The 17,766-nt window shown below is 41.3% G+C and overlaps 1 protein-coding gene across 9 annotated transcripts in view; it reads left to right on the top strand.

Annotated features, from left to right (window-relative positions):
* camkk1a (calcium/calmodulin-dependent protein kinase kinase 1, alpha a) overlaps window positions 1–17,766 on the top strand; it is a 92,247-nt gene that overhangs the window by 49,804 nt on the left and 24,677 nt on the right. For all 9 annotated transcript variants that reach the window (XM_061740143.1, XM_061740134.1, XM_061740140.1 and 6 more), the window contains 4 exons: window positions 8,734–8,785; window positions 10,451–10,584; window positions 16,773–16,809; window positions 17,088–17,109. In XM_061740143.1, coding sequence (XP_061596127.1) covers window positions 8,734–8,785; window positions 10,451–10,584; window positions 16,773–16,809; window positions 17,088–17,109 — 245 coding nt within the window. The remainder of the gene's footprint in view (window positions 1–8,733; window positions 8,786–10,450; window positions 10,585–16,772; window positions 16,810–17,087; window positions 17,110–17,766) is intronic.

The raw sequence follows: 17,766 nt of genomic DNA, 5'->3' as shown, positions 1-17,766 counted from the left end.
ATTTAATACGTTCGAAAGGAAGGTGCTAATCTGCTGCTGCTGTTATTGTGGCAAGGAGGCGACATCCAAAATCAAAGAATACGCAGAGAGAGAGTCTTTATTCTGCTGCATGCTATTTTAAAAATGGTTGCACAAGTTTTATTAAAGGCCACTTTTTCTTTAGTTCTTCGCCTTATATCTTGCCACCTTCTCTTATTGTGCCCCCCTCCACTCGCCCACAAGCAGGCCAAGCCTTTGTGCCAAAACTTTGTATTTTATTGATTACTTATCTTATTGAACGTGAAATCATCCTTCGTAAATTACATTTAATTAAAACCCGTGCTCTGTGGGGTTGCCGGTGGCCTGGGTTCCGGGCTACCGTGTCGGCCTCTGGTCTCGCGGGTGGCGGGGTTGCTCCCCCCCCTCCCCCACTAAAGATACACTTCAGGTAGACCTTTGTTTGGTTTATTACACACACACACACACACACACACACACACACACACACACACACACACACACACACACGCATGATCATATACATACACACACACACATAGACATACACACTGGCTTGTTCACCTGCATGCTGGCTCTCTAGTTTTTGGGGTTAGGTAGCGGTAGCGGTAGCTTAGCTCAGACTGCGATCAGATCTCAAGATTTAGGTCGATTGCTGTTGTTGTTTTGGTTGGCTCCGTGCCGGTTTCGTGTTTTGTTTGTGGTTTTTTGTTGCAGATTTCCAGTGCTTGACGTGTGTTTCCGTGTGTTCCTGCTTCCTGGATTGGCAGTGGATGTCGTCACCTCCCCCCACCCCCCCCACAAAAAAAAAAAAAAAAAAAAAAATCCTGGGTTTGTATGTGTATATTCATGTATGTGTACGCATATGTATGCGTGTATATATATGTATATATATGAAATATAGTAATAATGCACTTATATATGCTTTTGGTTTCTACCGTCATGGTATCAATCATTAATATGTGTGCAGACAAGGGAAAAAAAAACAAAAAAACCTGTGCTTATTAATCACAAAACACAGGTTAAACATCATGACCAAATCCGCTCCGACCCGGTGTGTCAGGATCAGCGCAGACAGACTGCAGCTTCGCCTGAATTATGGTTCTGCGTTAAATCGACGGCGTAGGGTCGCGGTGCGGTGTGCGTCGCCGCGTACCCTACGCCGTCGGTTCTGCGTTGGTGTGACGCGGAACCATAAATCAGCCAATCAGGGAGCAAGGGGTTGGGGGAGCTGGGTTGATGTTGATCCGCGGACAAAACTTGTTAAGGAGAATCAAACTCACTCTTATCTACGCGGAAATAACGCTAAAATATAAAGAAGGCTTCCCAAAGTGTGATCTATGGTGAAATAGGAAAATTAAGATGTGCAACTCTTCTAAAGGTGAGACATGCATTTAATTGACTTCATGGCGCCAGCCTTGGCGTTTATTATTACGCAAATGTGGAATGTTTGGGTCTGTCTAATTTCGTCAAATTAAATTTGGAGATTCACCGTTCACATTTTTATGTGTATGCGTTGTATGAGAGAGAGATGGAGAGGGCGAGGGAGGGAGGGAGACAGGGCCGGACTGGGCCCCCAAATCAGGCCGGGAGACATACATCAGTCAGGCCACTCACTCAATGCGCGTGCACATTTTTAAAATGAATTAATTCCCATTTTTACCATCCTGTGGATGTATTTTCATACCAGTATTGAGGACTCTATTTCTTTCTCCTGTAGACCTGTACTGCCTTTTGTCCAGCATATGGGCTAGAGTGTATGTGCATATTCTATTACCTTTGTATTTTTGTTCAGACCAACAAACTACTTTGTGTTTAAATTAGTAATACACAGTCTCTTTACATTTCCATTGCCATGGGAAAATAAATAATTAGTTAATTACTTTCTTACTTTCATGAATATTGGTCAGTGATCAATATAGTATTCTCTTTGTATTAAATTGTTTCATGCTATAACCTATTGTAAATCTCACACATGCATTACTCAATATTATATAATTCAATGACTTGTCCCAATTGTAGTCTTTGTTGTTCTGTACCTGCCACTGCCTGTTCCTCTGAGCTAGTACTGGGCTCTCCTTCTGGAGTTCTGGCACTGGTATGAAATCCACCTTTGCATTAGGAAACATTGACAAATATTGTAAAACTTACTCTAATTTACAACACGGTGGACCCCACCCCATTGTAAACAAGTGTAATGCTTTATGGTGTTATCCACAGTTAACATTTTTGTATTGAGTTGTACTTGAAATGTACTGTAATTCTCCAAATCTGTTAATAAAATTCATCAATCAATCAAACACACACACACACACACACACACACACACACACACACACACACACACACACACACACACACACACACACACACACACACACACACACACACACAGGCAGGCAGGGATATAAAACTGACTGCAACCAGCCAAATACAGCACTGAGCACAACCACACTGGCAAACACAATATTGACTAGGAGACAGCAGTATCACTTGTGTTTGATGTTGTTTTTAAATTTAAGTTTAATAAAATCTAATGTTGTTGTTGCTGAGGGTACAGTGGGGGTACATGGAACAACAAAACAATTTAACAAAAGTGTTCTATCAACATTCATTATCAATAATATCAAATTCATTTTTATATCTGGCCTGGCTCTCATGCTCCCATTTCCAAAACCACTCCAGTAATCAGTGTGACAGTTACCAGCCAGAAAGGAGAAAGCAGTGTGTGTTTTACTTTAAACTTACTTTTTGATTGCACTTGTATGACTTGTTCAGAAGATGACGACTGGCTGGCAGTGGGGCCCGGGCCACTGGGGGGGGCGGAGGGCCTGCCGAACATTTCTGTTAATTTTAGACATTTTGAGGCTTCCTCCTCGAGTGCCTTTTTTTTTTGTCCCTCTCCCGTTCCGCGCCACCTTTCCTCTTATTTTTCCGATCCATAACGTCACATTAACAGTTATATTTAATTACATTCGCCTGATCGCCTCTTCTCTCTTGACTGTCTCTCATTTTGACCAATCCGCTGCACTGCAGCAGAGGTAGGGGGTGTGCCCCAACCAGGCCAGCTGAGAGCGAGAGCCATGCAGTCCTGGGTAGAGTATCATGTTACGGTGCTCACTCACTGAGTCTCTGTAGCGCATAGAAACGCTGCCTGCCCTGAATGCCTGGCCTGCGCTGGATTTTTTTTAGAAACACTGCACCTGAATGTCTGGCCTATGCTGGATTTTTTTTTTTTTTTAAGAAACGCTGCGCCTGGATGCCCATTGCCTGCCTTTTTTTTTTTTTTTTTTTGCAGGCAGGCAGGCAGGCCACTAGGTGGCGGGCCACCGGGAAATGTCCCGGTTTTCCCGATGGTCAGTCCGGGCCTGGAGGGAGAGACGTGGCCTGTACGTCGTTGTTTTTTGTTTTTTTGCAGTTTGGGTGCACAATACACTTGTGTGTGTGTGTATTAAAAAGAAATTTTGCAGTATGTTGTGTAATTGAAACTGGTTTGCTGTGATCGTTGATGGCAAACTCATATTAAGCATTTACATCGCTGGTTATTATGTGCCCCCCAATTAGATCTGTTCTGCCGCCGACTCTGTTTTAACCTCATCTGCCGTTCTTTTTGTCTTATAACTGCATTTATTCTATCGCAGATTTTCTCCGATATTGCGTTTCTTTTGGTAATGTTTAAATGTCTTTGCTGTAGTTCATGAATGTGTTTATTTGCCTCTTCCACTAATATTTGTAACTCCACCGCGTCAAATTTCATTTTGCGCTTGCGACTATATCCTGCTTTCCATCCAGACTCCATGGCGCAAAGTTTGCGCTCACAAACCGTAAGACGCGCAACACCTCATTTAAATACTGCAGTTTGCACCTGTTATCAATTGCGCACGCAATCTTAGTTGATCACCCGCAAAACACACAACAACAGCACGCGCAAACTTTTTCAGTGCACACGCAATTTAGTACTCTTTATTTAGGATCTTAGTAAATCGGGCCCCAAGAGTCTTCTCCTAGTTTGCATGAAAGCGTCATGTTAATATTGTTTTATATTTGTTTCCTGTCGAACACAGAGGACCGACAGGAAATCATCCAGCGTGACATTGGGCATAAATATTGCTTCTAAATTACTGAATTGCTGAAACCCAGCAGGTGGCCAGTGGTGCTCTTTTATTTTGGAGCACTCAGGAAATTAAATCCATTTTTCACTAAGGATATCCCAGCTGTACAATCAACACAATGTGGTTATTTTCAGCATTTATTTCCAATTGCTGATGTTCTTAAACCCTTTGAACCCTAAGCCTATTTGCTCATACTTGCATTCTCTTATTAACGTCCCCAGATCTGGGGACTTTATGGTTTTGACAGTTAAACAGCTGGAGTTTACTTGGGGGTGTATTACTATCTTTAGGCAAGAGTATTTTTTTGTTTTTTGTGAGAAAGCCTCTGCTTTCTTACAAATCTACTGCTTCACTAATCTGGTTTTCGTCTGCTGCTTGTTTTAAACGTGTACTAGAGTCCCCTACAGATGATTGTTTACTGGCTTCACAAGACATATATAGCTTAATTTTAAATTAACACTGTTCATTCGGATTATATAATGTGGATTCACATCTATAAACAACTAAACATCAGAGATTAATTAAACCCTGAGTATAACTGTATTTCTGCCCGTTCGTATCAGTGATCACCTGTGCCATTAACACAACAGTTTATAAACTGAAGGAAAGAAAGAAAAGACAAGGCTACTAGGATGAAAATAAAACTGTCGATTGCAAGGCAAGTTTATTAATATAGCATATTTCAGCAACAAGGGATTTCAAGGTGCTTTACATAATAAAAACATGAAAAGGAAAAATGGAAAAAAAAATCTGTTACAGTGTAGTGGCAGAATAAAAACAAAGTTAGACTTAAGCTAGATTTTGAGTTTAATACTTAAATTAACATTGTTTAAATCTAAATTCAGATGGTTTAAAGTTTGTTCCAGATCTGTGGAACATCAAGGCTGAATGCTGCTTCTCCATGTTTGATTCTGATTCTGGACACAGAGTAGACCTGAACCACAAGACCTGAGATGTCTGGAGGCTTGATATGGCAACAACAAGTCTCTGATGTATTCTGGTCCTAAACCATTCAGTGATTTATAAACTAAGGTATTTTAATGTCTATTTTCTGAGGTACAGGGAGCCAGTGTAAGAATGTACACACACACACACACATATATATATATAGTCAACAATATCAAATGCTGTGCACGACTTGGGGAATCTAGGACTCACATGCTGAAGACGGAGGCGAGACGAGTTCCAAACAAAAGTGGTTTATTGAACTAAAAACACTGCTGAGCAGGATTCTAATGCATAAAAACAAAAAGGCAAAACTAGACAAAACCAGGATGGAGTTCATGAACAAAACAGTAACCACAGCAAGAAACAATACAAGAGAAAACAGTACGGCCCAGCAGGGAGGAAGAGAAAGTTATGACTAGATATACTCGTAGGTCTTAATGAGACACAGGTGCAAACAATTAGGGCGGATGTGAACAAGGGAAGTCAAAACAGAACTAAAACACAAGGAAACAGGGTTTCAAAATAAAACAGAGACAGATAGAAACCAAACCGCACCAGAGCCGAGGTCCAATAATACCAGCACTGTGGTTCTTCCACAGTCTGTATTTATTTGGATGATATTGAACAGCTTGACGGGGGCAGTCTCAATGCTGTGGTGAGCACGAACCCCAGATTGGAAAACATTAAAGTAGTTGGTTAGAGTTAAGAAAGTATTTAACTGTTGAAACACAGCTTTTTCATTAACCTTACTGATGAATCAAAGATTTAATATGGGTCTGTAATTTTGCATTAGCAACCTGTCCAGATCGTACTTTTTCAACAATGGTTCGGTGACTGTTGTCTTCAGGATCTGGGAGAAAAAACACCTGACAAAAGGGATGACTTTACTATTTTGAATCAGACCAGATGCCATGACGGGTAAAACTCTCTTCAAGAAAGCTGTGGTTAAAATATAACGACAACGGGAGGATGACTTTAGCTCATATACTGTATAATGTCCTAGCTGGGTACAATTGTGTCATTTTGTCCATATTGGTTTTGATTGGCGACAGCACTGTTCCTGGACTTGATATCGAATGGACTGACTGCTTTTCCTAATCTTCAGGATTTTCTCAGTAAAGAAGTTGGCAAATACATTGCTGGTTCAGATGCTACTCACACAGGTCAGGTTTGTTTGTTAACCGGTCCACAGTAGCAAACAAGGCGCGACTATTATTGATGATATCAGAAAAGAAGGATTCCTTTGCATTTCTCTGTTTTAAATTATAATGATAGATATACAGTATCACAGAGAACCTGGAATACAGTCTTTTCACCACCTCTGTTCAGCTTTTTGACACTCCCTTTTTTCAATTCGTACTCGTGGGGAATTTCTCCACACGTTATCAGACAGTCTGAAGTAAAGAAAATCCTCTTGTGTTGCACAAAATATTTCGCTTTACTCTTCAGGCACAATAATGGAAATGAAAATATGTAGGAATTCATAATGATTTTTTCAGTTTGGGATTGATATTTTATTGTAATCCATCCTTGTTTTGTATGAAAGCGTACTTTTATGCCCATGTTCATGTCTCCTACAGAACGAGAGGGCCTCCCTCTCCCGAGTGAAGCAGTCAGATATGTGCTTAGTCTGCATTGCTTTTGCCTCTTGGGTTCTGAAATCCTCTGATCCAAAGGCTGCTGATGCCTGCAGCTTCACACGAATTGTATAATTGTTAACCATCGTTGTACATATGGAGGGCTCTATCCAGGTTGCTGCTTTGACAGCAATAAGGTAATGGAGAAAGGTAAAATGTTTACAGCAGAAATAAACATTATTATTACTTGGTAGGAAAAAAAGTGGCTGGAGATTTTTGATAGGGTTATGGCAAAAATTAATGTATGAATAGTAAAAACCTGCATGAAGAAGATGGAGTGGAGGAAAAGGGCTCAAACTGGGGAGCAGGAATCAGCAAATATCCATGAGTCCATCTGAATGAGATGACAGTCTTATGAAGGAGAGAAGTGCATTATTTGACCTTTAAAAAAAAATAAAGTATTCAGCTCTCACCTTGATAAGATACTAATTTAATTGAAGATCGTAATATATTTAACAGCTGTGGAGCTCATGTTCAAACGGCTGATCAGATAAATGTTCTGACAGCCAAAAACCACATGCGTTAGATTTTCATGGGCATGTATATGTATATTTATGTATGTGTACGCATATGTATGCGTATATATATGTATATATATTAAATATAGTAATAATGCACATATATATACTTTTGGTTTCTACCGTCATGGTATCAATCATTAATATGTGTGCAGACAAGGGAGAAAGAAGAAGAAGAAAAAAAAAAAAAAGATTTTCATGGGTGGGTCTGAGGGGCAGCATGGTGGGGCTATCAGCCCAACAGCAGGAAAGGAAAAAGGTATTTCTGCCAGTCAATTGAGACTAGGGGCGATTAGTGTCTAAGCCTCGATGGTGGGTAAACAGTTAGTACGTCCTGGGCTGTACTGAAAGACTGCTCATTTGCACAAAAACGCCATCATACTGTACATAAGTGTGAAACATAACCAACCAACACACAACCATAACATCACGGACCTGTCTGTGTTGGTTTGATTTGCTTACCTTAACTGCTCTTATTCTTCTCATTTCTCATTTCCACCACATCGTAATTATGTTTTAATTTGTCTGAAGCCTTTATCGTTCATGTTTTTGACTGTTTTGTCATTGTCTTTATTGCATTATTTAGATGTACAGTTAATTCGTCAAATAAACTTTGTAAAACAGACTCGTACTGAAAAGGTTTTCTTCTTTCCTGGCAACTAGATGCACTTTGTACATTTCTTGGCGGGTGAAAATCATAAACCTGCATATGAGCATGTACTGTATGGCTGTGGAGTGAGATCTAATCACAAGTTGTCACAGTTTGAAACTCATGTGGAGACACATGTTAACACCAGGTGTTAACAGACCCGCTTAGAGCTGTCCACTTGGAATTAGATCACAGGACTGATGTTGAAGCCAGTTGTAAATGTGGTCATAACCAAACATGTTTCATTTGGCTCGAATGAAATCCCTCACACACAAACGCAGGCCAGCATGGCATGACAAATATGTACCAGGAGGCTCTGCTTTCTAGTCCACCGCTCTGCATGTTCATATCCATGGCGACCGCAGAAATAACTGAGCTGCACCTCAGAAACACAGTTTGTGTTGTTGAAATAAAACATGTTCCACTTTCCCATGAATTACTTAACAGTGAAATTGTTGTGACGTCTGACAGCCCGCCAGAGAAATGTCCAACATGCACTTAATGTTATTGAGTGTCTGTTTTCACCTTTTGGATTCAACTCCTTGTAAAGAGACCGTGTAATTTTCCCTGAGCCGTTTCCAGCTGAGAGACGCACAGGAGCATGTGTGCAAACAGAAACACAAGGTTGTTTCTGAGAAACCACTGGATGTTTTCTTCCATGAGAGATTCAGTGTCTCTGGACTCCCCTGACGTCGTACAAAGAAGATCCATTTTCTTGATCCGCCACCTCCTATTTCACATACTGGACGGGTCACCAGTGTATTATTGAAGTTATTTACACTGATGCTTATTTTCTTTAGCAACTCGCATGTATCAATAATTCATTGTGTGTAGTCACACCGTGTGATCTAAATCAGTTTTTACTTTCCTAGGCCATGAAGGTGTTATCCAAGAAGAAGTTAATGAAGCAGTGTGGTTTTCCACGTAAGTACCCGCTTAATTTTTTGACCTCCAACACATAAGAAAGCAGTAGAAAATGGAAATGAGTATAAACCATTGGAAAATTTCTAGAATTCGTGTAATTTTTATATGAAACTTGCACCCCGATTGGCTGTTTTTATGAATCCTCATCTTCCACCAAATAAAAACACAAGTGATGACGATAATGTTCCTCCTCAGTGTGAAACGCCGTCACAGTCCCGAGAGGATACAAAGACAAAAGACCACAACATCAGATGGGACGTTTTCATAAGTCTGTCTCTGTGTGCACTTTTACAAAGCCCAAAATCTTAGTCATGGAGCCAAAGTGTGTCGCATCTTGTAACGGCTGCACAGTAGAGGTTGGAATCAGTTAACAGTTATGATCTTTAAAATCCTCCATTTTTAACTAACAGACAACTAACAATGTAGTGGAATCAGACAAATGGACACATTCAAAGGAATCGTTCCATTAAATAAATAAAGATCCACAATTGTCACTAAAATAATTTGAAACTGACAAAACACTGAACACTGACCGGCGAAAAACAGACATTGTTTTTGAAATGTGGTGTAACAGGATCATTAAAAACAACAATACAAAAACAAACTGGCCTGAACACATTTTTGGGTATTATGGTAATGTTAAACTGAAGTGTGTCCAGTAATTAATGTCACAAGCGTCTTCAATATTCAGTTAGTCTGACAATTTATGGTGTTCACGACACTAAACATGGACCAGAGAATGCAGAGGAGAGGGTCGTCTGAGGAGATCAGAAAGGACACTTGAAACATCCTGTACATTTGAGACAAGCATGTTAAAGTTTACGGCTAGAAGACCTTCTGCAAGCAGCTTGATTGTCCCGTGACTATAATTGTAAGGTTAGATCCACAGGCCTGTAGACAACCTCCCTGGAGAGAGAAACTGATGACAAACCGAAGAGACGGATATAAAGAATGGAAGACAAAGAGCCCAGAACAACTTCCAAAGAGATTCAAGGTGAACTCCAAAGTCAAGGTCCTTCAGTGTCAGATCACACCATCCAACCAACCAAAGCAAGGAGGACGCCACGATGGAATCTGCCAAAACACCAACTGACGAGTCACAAAGCTTCTGTGAGGATGTATTTTGGAGCTTTTAGGCAAACCCCCATCAACTCTTTGTTGCAGATGCAAAAATGAAGCCTTCAGACAAAAAAGAGGACTGTTGCTACTGTGAAACGTGGAGGAGGCTCAGTTATGTTCTGGAGCTGCTTTTGCTGCATCTGGTTCAGGGTGTCTAGAATCTGTGCAGGAACAATGAAATCTCAAGACTATCACAACATTCTAGAGACAAATGTAATGCCCAGGGTCAGAGAGCTTGGTCTGGAAATGCACATTACAACTGAATTTCATGAAATTATGTGGAGAAGTGTGGCATTCTTGTAAAATACAGCATTGGGCTTGGTTGAGGATACGCTAGTTTATTATGGAAATCGGAACAATTTTTAAAGCACAACAGTCTTTTGCAATTACACATCGATATGTATGGATGCAAAGAATAAAATCAGCTGCTAATGTGCTGTTTTAATCTGCCTTTGAATGTTTTTTAACTTTATGTAACGAGACTAGTGCCAGCTCATTATGATGACATTGATCAGCAAGTAACCTTGTTTGTATGGTGCTCTGCAGGTCGTCCGCCCCCAAGGGGTCCAAAGGCAGCCAAAGGAGAGCAGCCTAAAATCTTAGGACCCCTGGAAAGAGTTTACCAAGAGATCGCCATACTTAAAAAGCTGGACCATGTCAATATTGTCAAACTGGTAGAGGTGAGTGTTCCTTTATATTCCTCATACTGTAGCTGAGAATAAAAAGTGACACAGACAAAGCACTAGCTTTTTAGAACTCGTTGATACGAAATTTCAATTAATAATCATTGAGTTGTTTTCTGTTCAAGAGCTGTTTGAATAGAAGCGTACACCTGGGATCTTTGATCTATAAGTAAACATTTTCATCCCAAAATTGTTCAGATTATTATTTTCTTTTAAGATTTTTTTTTTTTAAACATTTTGTTATTGATTAAAATATCTGCATGTAAAATGTCATAACTGACCAGTAAATGTGCGCATCCAGATGGCCTCCGGCAGGAGGGTCCCCCCCTATGAGCCTGGTCCTGCTCAAGGTTTCTTCCCTCCTAAAGGGGAGTTTTTACTTGCCACTGTTTGGCTTAAGGTTTTTCTACCACCAGGGGAGTTTTTATCTGCCAGTGTTTATGCTATGTTTTTGTAATAATAGCTCCGGGGACATGTTTTGGGACTCTGGAACGCGACTAGAGACAACTTCTGTTGTATTAGACACTATATAAATAACATTGAATTGAACTGAATTTTGGACCAACGTGGAGCCACTGTTGGTCAGAAATTGAGCCATGTGGCCGAGAGCATGTGTGCCCTGTACAGTCGGGGCCAGCTGGTGCACCAGCAGGACAATCCAAAGTCTGGGGGGAAATCTAGCAGATCAAAGAAGGAAGTGCTGTTTCTGCGAGCCCTGACCTGCGGCGCCCACAGAAAACCTGCATGGGTTACAAGAAATCAAGAGTTAGTGGGCCTTACTCATAAAACGTGAGCACAACATATTTGTGTGTAAGCTGAAGAGCAAAATGAATGTGTTAAATGTGAGATGCAGTTACCTTCTAAGGCACGTTATCACGAGAATACATTTGAAATGTAAGACATTCAACTTAGATGATGGGAATTTTGCATAATTTGGAAATAGCAGGTGAATGGACACACACGCCACTGAAAACACCAATTGCTACTAATTTACCAAAATAGATGAAAAGACTGCTTTGATTTAATCGGCTTTTGAAAGTTACCTTTGTCTGCAGATTTATTGGAAGCCCAACATGTTCTCTGATTTGGCCACATCAAGCCCAGGTGGGTGTTCTGTGGGATAAGTAGAACACTCACAGAAAACCCACATCCACTAATGGGAACCCTGCAGGTGTGTGTGTGTGTGTGTGTGTGTGTGTGTGTGTGTGTGTGTGTGTGTGTGTGTGTGTGTGTGTGTGTGTGTGTGTGTGTGTGTAAACAGAAACACTGAGCAAGTATCAGAATATTGTCGTGTTCCTACTTGGACAGCAGGTTAAGAAGTTTCAAAAAGCGAGTGAAAATTGACCGTTTTAAGCCGAAACATCAGCACGGTTGGGCTTTTTAGTCCTTGCAGTCCTACAAAATGAATGAGCAGGATAAATCCTGAATAAGCTTGCAGCTTTTCTTTTTTTGGAACATTTGAATAGAAAATGGAAGAGCAGGTTCTCACAGGGACTGCAGGTTTACCAGCCTTTGTGATCAGGATTACGTTTGCATCACCACTTTGTCTTGAGATGACCTTTATGCCGTATCAGTTTATATAAGACCAAAAGGTGGCTCAACCCTTTGTAGCTGGGGGACAGGTGCACAATATGGAAGAGCTTTGTCCTTTACTGCTCTTATTAACATTTATGATGTTTTGACAATTTTATTGTGGGAAGACTAGCCGTACCCTCCACAGATGGGTTCTTACGTTTTAGTAGAGATGCTTTAAGGGGTGATATGGTTTCAGTTTCTGCAGAGGCGGTTGATTAGGAAAGATGATAGGCAGTTTTGAAATGCGACTCAAGATGCATACCGCTCCCTTGTGACATCACCAGCACATTTTTCAGGCCAGGCCAGATGGTGGGGGCACTCAGGACGTGGTCGGGAGCTGAGCTGGGGCGGTTGGGCTCGAGGAAAGCAAGGCTGGCTTGTCTTGGTGATGTGTGCGTGCCAGAAATTCAGTTTATAGGAAAAAAAAAAAAGCAAAGTATTTGCTCATTAAATATTAGAGAGCTCCTGGAGACGACACCCACTCTCTCCTTCTCTCTCATCATGGCCACATAAGAGCAAAGGAAAAACCTGCTCTCCTCCTCTCCATCCCTCTGTGTTCATGCATTAAAACGGTCTGTGTCTGAGCCAGGATCAGATTCATTACGGGTATCAAACTGACTCCCGGGAGACTGCAGTCCACTCCGTCTAATTATGACCAGACTTCTTCTCCTGTTTTTAAACACGGAAGCCCACGCCATGTGGAACAGATTAAAACTGATGAAAAAGACTTGGTCATTTGTCACAGATGGGTGGGAAGAGACCGTCAAGCTGGTCCCACTCTCACCAACGTGTTCGACTGCTGTGAGAGTTGGTACTCTACTTAGAAATCCACAATTCAATTTCCATCATTTCCCCTAAAATCCAGATATGCTTTCATTTAATTTGAGGCTGTGCTTTTATCATCTGCTGCTAATACAAAGTCAAAGCCACTGATGGTCTGCACATAACAATATTTTTTTTCTGCAGTTAGAAGGAAAATAGAAATTGAATGTGCAATTTAAATAAAAACAGTGTTTAAAATATGTGAACTGCAAATATTAACACACTCAGTGTTTCGAGGCGAAGAAGCAAGGATTTACTGAGCTGGTTCCTCTACTGCTGCATCCTTGGCTGCTGCTAACCTTCTCAGCAGTCAATTATATTCACCAGGATGTTGTATTTAACGCAGGCTTCATTAATTTAGCGCCATGCTTTGTAAGAGCAGTGAGCAGTCACCTCGACAAAGTGAAGCGCTTTGTTTCACTTGCTGCATCTGGCTGAGGCTGGATTACCAGCTCCACAGATCCACTCTTACTCAGCCGCAGTTCATCTGAATGTAATCAACCAAATCTGGAATGAAAATTAAAGTCAGTCACAAGGGACAGTCTACAGAGGAATTAATCCGTAGTGAAGAATACATTACCCACAATGCAGTTCCACCAGCCTTGGGTTACATGTGAAGACAAACCTGCTTCATGCTACACTGGGCGTCAGACTTCACCGTCTTCTCTCCATCCACTGCTGTTTTTCATTTTCACACTGATTAGTCTTCAGCCTGAGCCTACGCTAACTGAAGTGACGACATGTGAGTCATAGAGGGATTAATGTCACTGTTTCAATAAAAATCACACTCAGACAATGATGATGTTTAAAAATGTCCTGCCTGTACTACCTATAGGGCTGAATTGTGTGTGTGTGTGTGTGTGTGTGTGTGTGTGTGTGTGTGTGTGTGTGTGTGTGTGTGTGTGTGTGTGTGTGTGTGTGTGTGTGTGTGTGTGTGTGTGTGTGTGTGTGTGTGTGTGTGTGTGTGTGGCTATCAAACGCAACCATCCTGATTAAGGGATCAGAAAGAGTAGCGGTGCTGAGGCAGTTACCGTGGTAACCAAAAACAAACGATGGAAGCTCACCAACCAAATTTACCAATCAGGGACAAAAGAAATGAGAAATTATCCATGAAAATGAAAAGTGTTCATACCTCTAAAAGAAAGAGTAACGGATGTTTCGCGTTTGAGCTTCAGAACGAAAGTAGAAAACTACACGCACACCTAGTGTGTCATAAATGAGGACTGACAAAGGATCGCATTTATTTGACATTATTTCCTTTTAAAACAAATTTTCACAATTGTTAATGAAATATCTTTGACATTTTTTAGCCCAAATGCCACAGAAACTATACAACAGCCCCTTTTCAAGCACGTCTGCAGAGCTTTGTTCACAGCAGCTGGTTTCAAGGTTGTGTTATGATATAGTTGGTTTGTTAGTCTCTTCAGACACTCATGTGTTCATGATAAATGCAGCACAAAGGAATTTTTGCACATTTTGTTTCGTTTTTTTTGTGAAGGTCAAGCAGTTGTTTGTTTGTTTTTAAGATAAGATTTAAGATACTCGAGTTTGGGTTCTTCAGTGGCTCTTGTTTCTGCTTCTTTTATTACTTTCTTGGTTATCTTAGTTGCCTCTGCAGTTGTTGCCAGAGACAACAGGGACAGGAATGCTGCGTACTTTGGCAGGTTTTTGCTGATAGCGGGGACAAGAAACCAAACCAAAAAACTTAGAGGACAACTTCTTTTGGTCTTCACCACAGTGGATCATTGTGTTAGATACCCTGCTGGATACAACTCCCACGTATCTGGGCCTGGACCGGTGCTTTGAGAACATGCAAGACTCTGCAGTGGCTTGTGGGTTTTTTGTTGTGTTTTGTTTTTTTTTTAAGCGTGGGGTTCGACAAATAATGGAGCTACCCACCCACTGCATCACTTTAATATTCTCACTTTTATTTTGAATCGCTTTGTTTTAATCCGACTGAGATCTGGACAGACGTGTAAACGTGAGTGGTGGTGCAGAACAGCTGGCAGAGGAATGAGTTAACTGCTTATTTACAGATGGTTAAATGTGTGTGACTGAGGGTGACGATTTGATATAAGCTTGTAAGAGCCAGGCAGGGTTGGAAAGGAAGAACAGAGAGCTGAACGGTGGAACCAGGAGAGCAGTACCGGCTCACACGGGCTGGCAAACACAATGCTGATAACGCAGGTGTGTGGCAGGAGCATGAAAAATGGGGTTAAAGTGGTGTAAAGTTGTGAAGGAAGCTGGTGGCAGAGCAGGTAAGAGATTGATTGTAGCTGGTGTCAGTGGGGGGTGTTGGTTTCTGCTATCAAGTGAGGATAGAACCGAGCGTTAGTCATTAATTTCACCTGTGACATTTCTTATCTCTCCCTTGAAAAGGTCTGTTAAAATGAAAAGATGTTGCTCCTCTGAGGTGAATTATGATCCTACTAATTAATGAAACCTCTCGGAGTGAGTTTGATTCATCCTGTTCCTGTTCCTGCAGACCTCTGCAGCCGTGCACCGCTGCTCGGCAGTGACATCCATCAATCCCCGCGACCCGTAAAGCACCTTTGACACACGAGTGGTGCTTTGAATTATGAGCTGCTGTATTTCTTTCTTTCAGTTTAGTTTTTTACTTCTCGTACTGACAGACAACTCCACCACATGTCCTCCTGCTTTTTTAGAATTCAAGCTCTTTAGCATCATGTACTCAGAAATCCTCATCGTCAGTTTGAGTACTATCAGTATCTTGGGTTGGGTTAGGGATCATCCCGGGTATCTTTGTGGAAGAGGTAGTGGTACAGTGAGGAAGTTGAGATGTAATGTCCTTAAAGGAGACATATTATTAGACTTGATTAAGTTAGTCTCAGTGAAATATCTGTGAAACCTGTGGCATAAATATCACATCGATACAGAACAGAAATGACCTTTTTCAGCCAAATCTTCACCTCAGTTGATGGAGGCGGATCGTGGAGGATGGACTCTGTCTCCTCTCTTCAACGGAGTTATATCTCTGTAAAGTCTGGTTTGGCTCAGTTCGGTCCAGAGATCCAGCAACAGCAGCATCTTGTGAAGTCTGGTTCAGACGGGGAAGCTGGATGTATCACCACTCACTGATTGACATGTTGTCAGACCTTAATGGCCAATAAGTGACTATAGAGGCTCTCAAATATCTGATTAGGATTTAAAGGGAAAAAAAATCCTCACATTTGTCCAAATCTGTTCACTCTTGCATCATTTTCTTTTTTTTCTGTCTGATGTGTCCTCTTTAACTCTGCTTTTTTGTTTCCTAATCTCTTTGATGTTCACTGTTTGATAATTTCCTTCCACACTCGGTCTGTATGAAGTCAACAACAGTTGTTTTTATTGACATATTGATTAGCAGCCTTTCTGCACAGAGGCCACTGGATGAGAGGAAAAGTTGAATTTACTTTAGAGTGCACTTTTATTTAAACCCATAATGTAAATTCATTGAAACAGCGGTAATTATTTCATATTTAGTTTTGATTATATAACTTTAGGGTAAAAAAAAAGAGACATTGGCTAATGTTTTTCACAGTCAAAGGCATTCATAGTAACACGTTTTATTCTATCTGTGAATATTTATATCAACTTGCCAACATAATTATGTGATTTCATTCAGTTTAGTTTGTTTTCACGCTGCAACAGTTCATGGACAGGATGTTTGTCTGAAACCTGAACTACACGTTTTTAAAATGATTCAGAGAGAACTGTCCCATAAGCACCTACTGTACTTGAGCTTTCCTGCTGGACGTTCTACATTGCTGACCGTGTTTCTGTTGCAGGTTCTGGATGATCCAGCGGACAACAACCTCCACATGGGTATGCATGTTTGCTTTGTCTTATCCGCCGTCGCTTCATCTTTCCCCCAGCCGTTAGTGCTTGACACAAACGCCACCGGTGAGCGTTTGTGTCCTTTACTCAGGTTCAGATCCTCCCTTCAGATTAGCACCACCTCAGGGCTCATACTCATAGGTTGCAGTTAGGATGCCCGTTATTGAGGAACATTGAACCTTTTATGGCAAATTCAGTGCACCAGTGATCAAATAAATATGTTTTATCTAACATGTGTCCTCTTTCTTTTACCTTTTTTCTGATAGTGTTTGAGCTGATGCGCAAGGGGTGAGTAGAGATGCATCTTTCTATTATTAAATAATTGAAGCATCATCCCTGTTTCCCTGCCTTCTCTTCCTCCTTTCTCCATCCCTCCATCCCAGCCTAGCCTCTGCAGTGCTCTCCTCATTTTCCCCGTCAGCTAACCGAGTACCAGCGTTTGTTCCCCTCCCAGGCTTCAAAGGGACTCCAGTTATTCACAGTTATTACAAACGCCAGACGGCCACGCGAGTGTCTCATGTCCTGACGTTTGTTCCTTCCTACACCCCTGGAAAATGTGTCTGTTCATCATTTGTGATTTATAAACCCTGGGTCGGGGGAGAGACAGAGTCATTCACGTGTGCGCATACGTAATTCATGACAAACATTTAAGTGTTTCCTCTCTTGTTGTGTTGGGGCTAAAGACTGGCAGTGGAGCTTGTTACTACGCCCGCTCCAGGATGGCTCCCGGTGCTGCAAAGAGGCTTTTATAGATAAAACTGTGCTTTTAGAATCACTTCTGCTGCTGTCATAGAAGCTGCTCCCACCACGGCTGCTGACAATGTGGATGTAATTGAGCAACACTCCTGACTCTCATTACAAACCTTGACAAATGTCAGTAAAGTCAGAGCTGTGATCACATTTCAAGCACTGTTTACACTTCATGCCTGCACAGCTGCCGTAAAA

Source organism: Cololabis saira, chromosome 14 (genome assembly GCF_033807715.1).
Source record: "Cololabis saira isolate AMF1-May2022 chromosome 14, fColSai1.1, whole genome shotgun sequence".
Taxonomy (NCBI): domain Eukaryota; kingdom Metazoa; phylum Chordata; class Actinopteri; order Beloniformes; family Belonidae; genus Cololabis; species Cololabis saira.
This window is presented reverse-complemented; position numbering and strand designations above follow the sequence as displayed.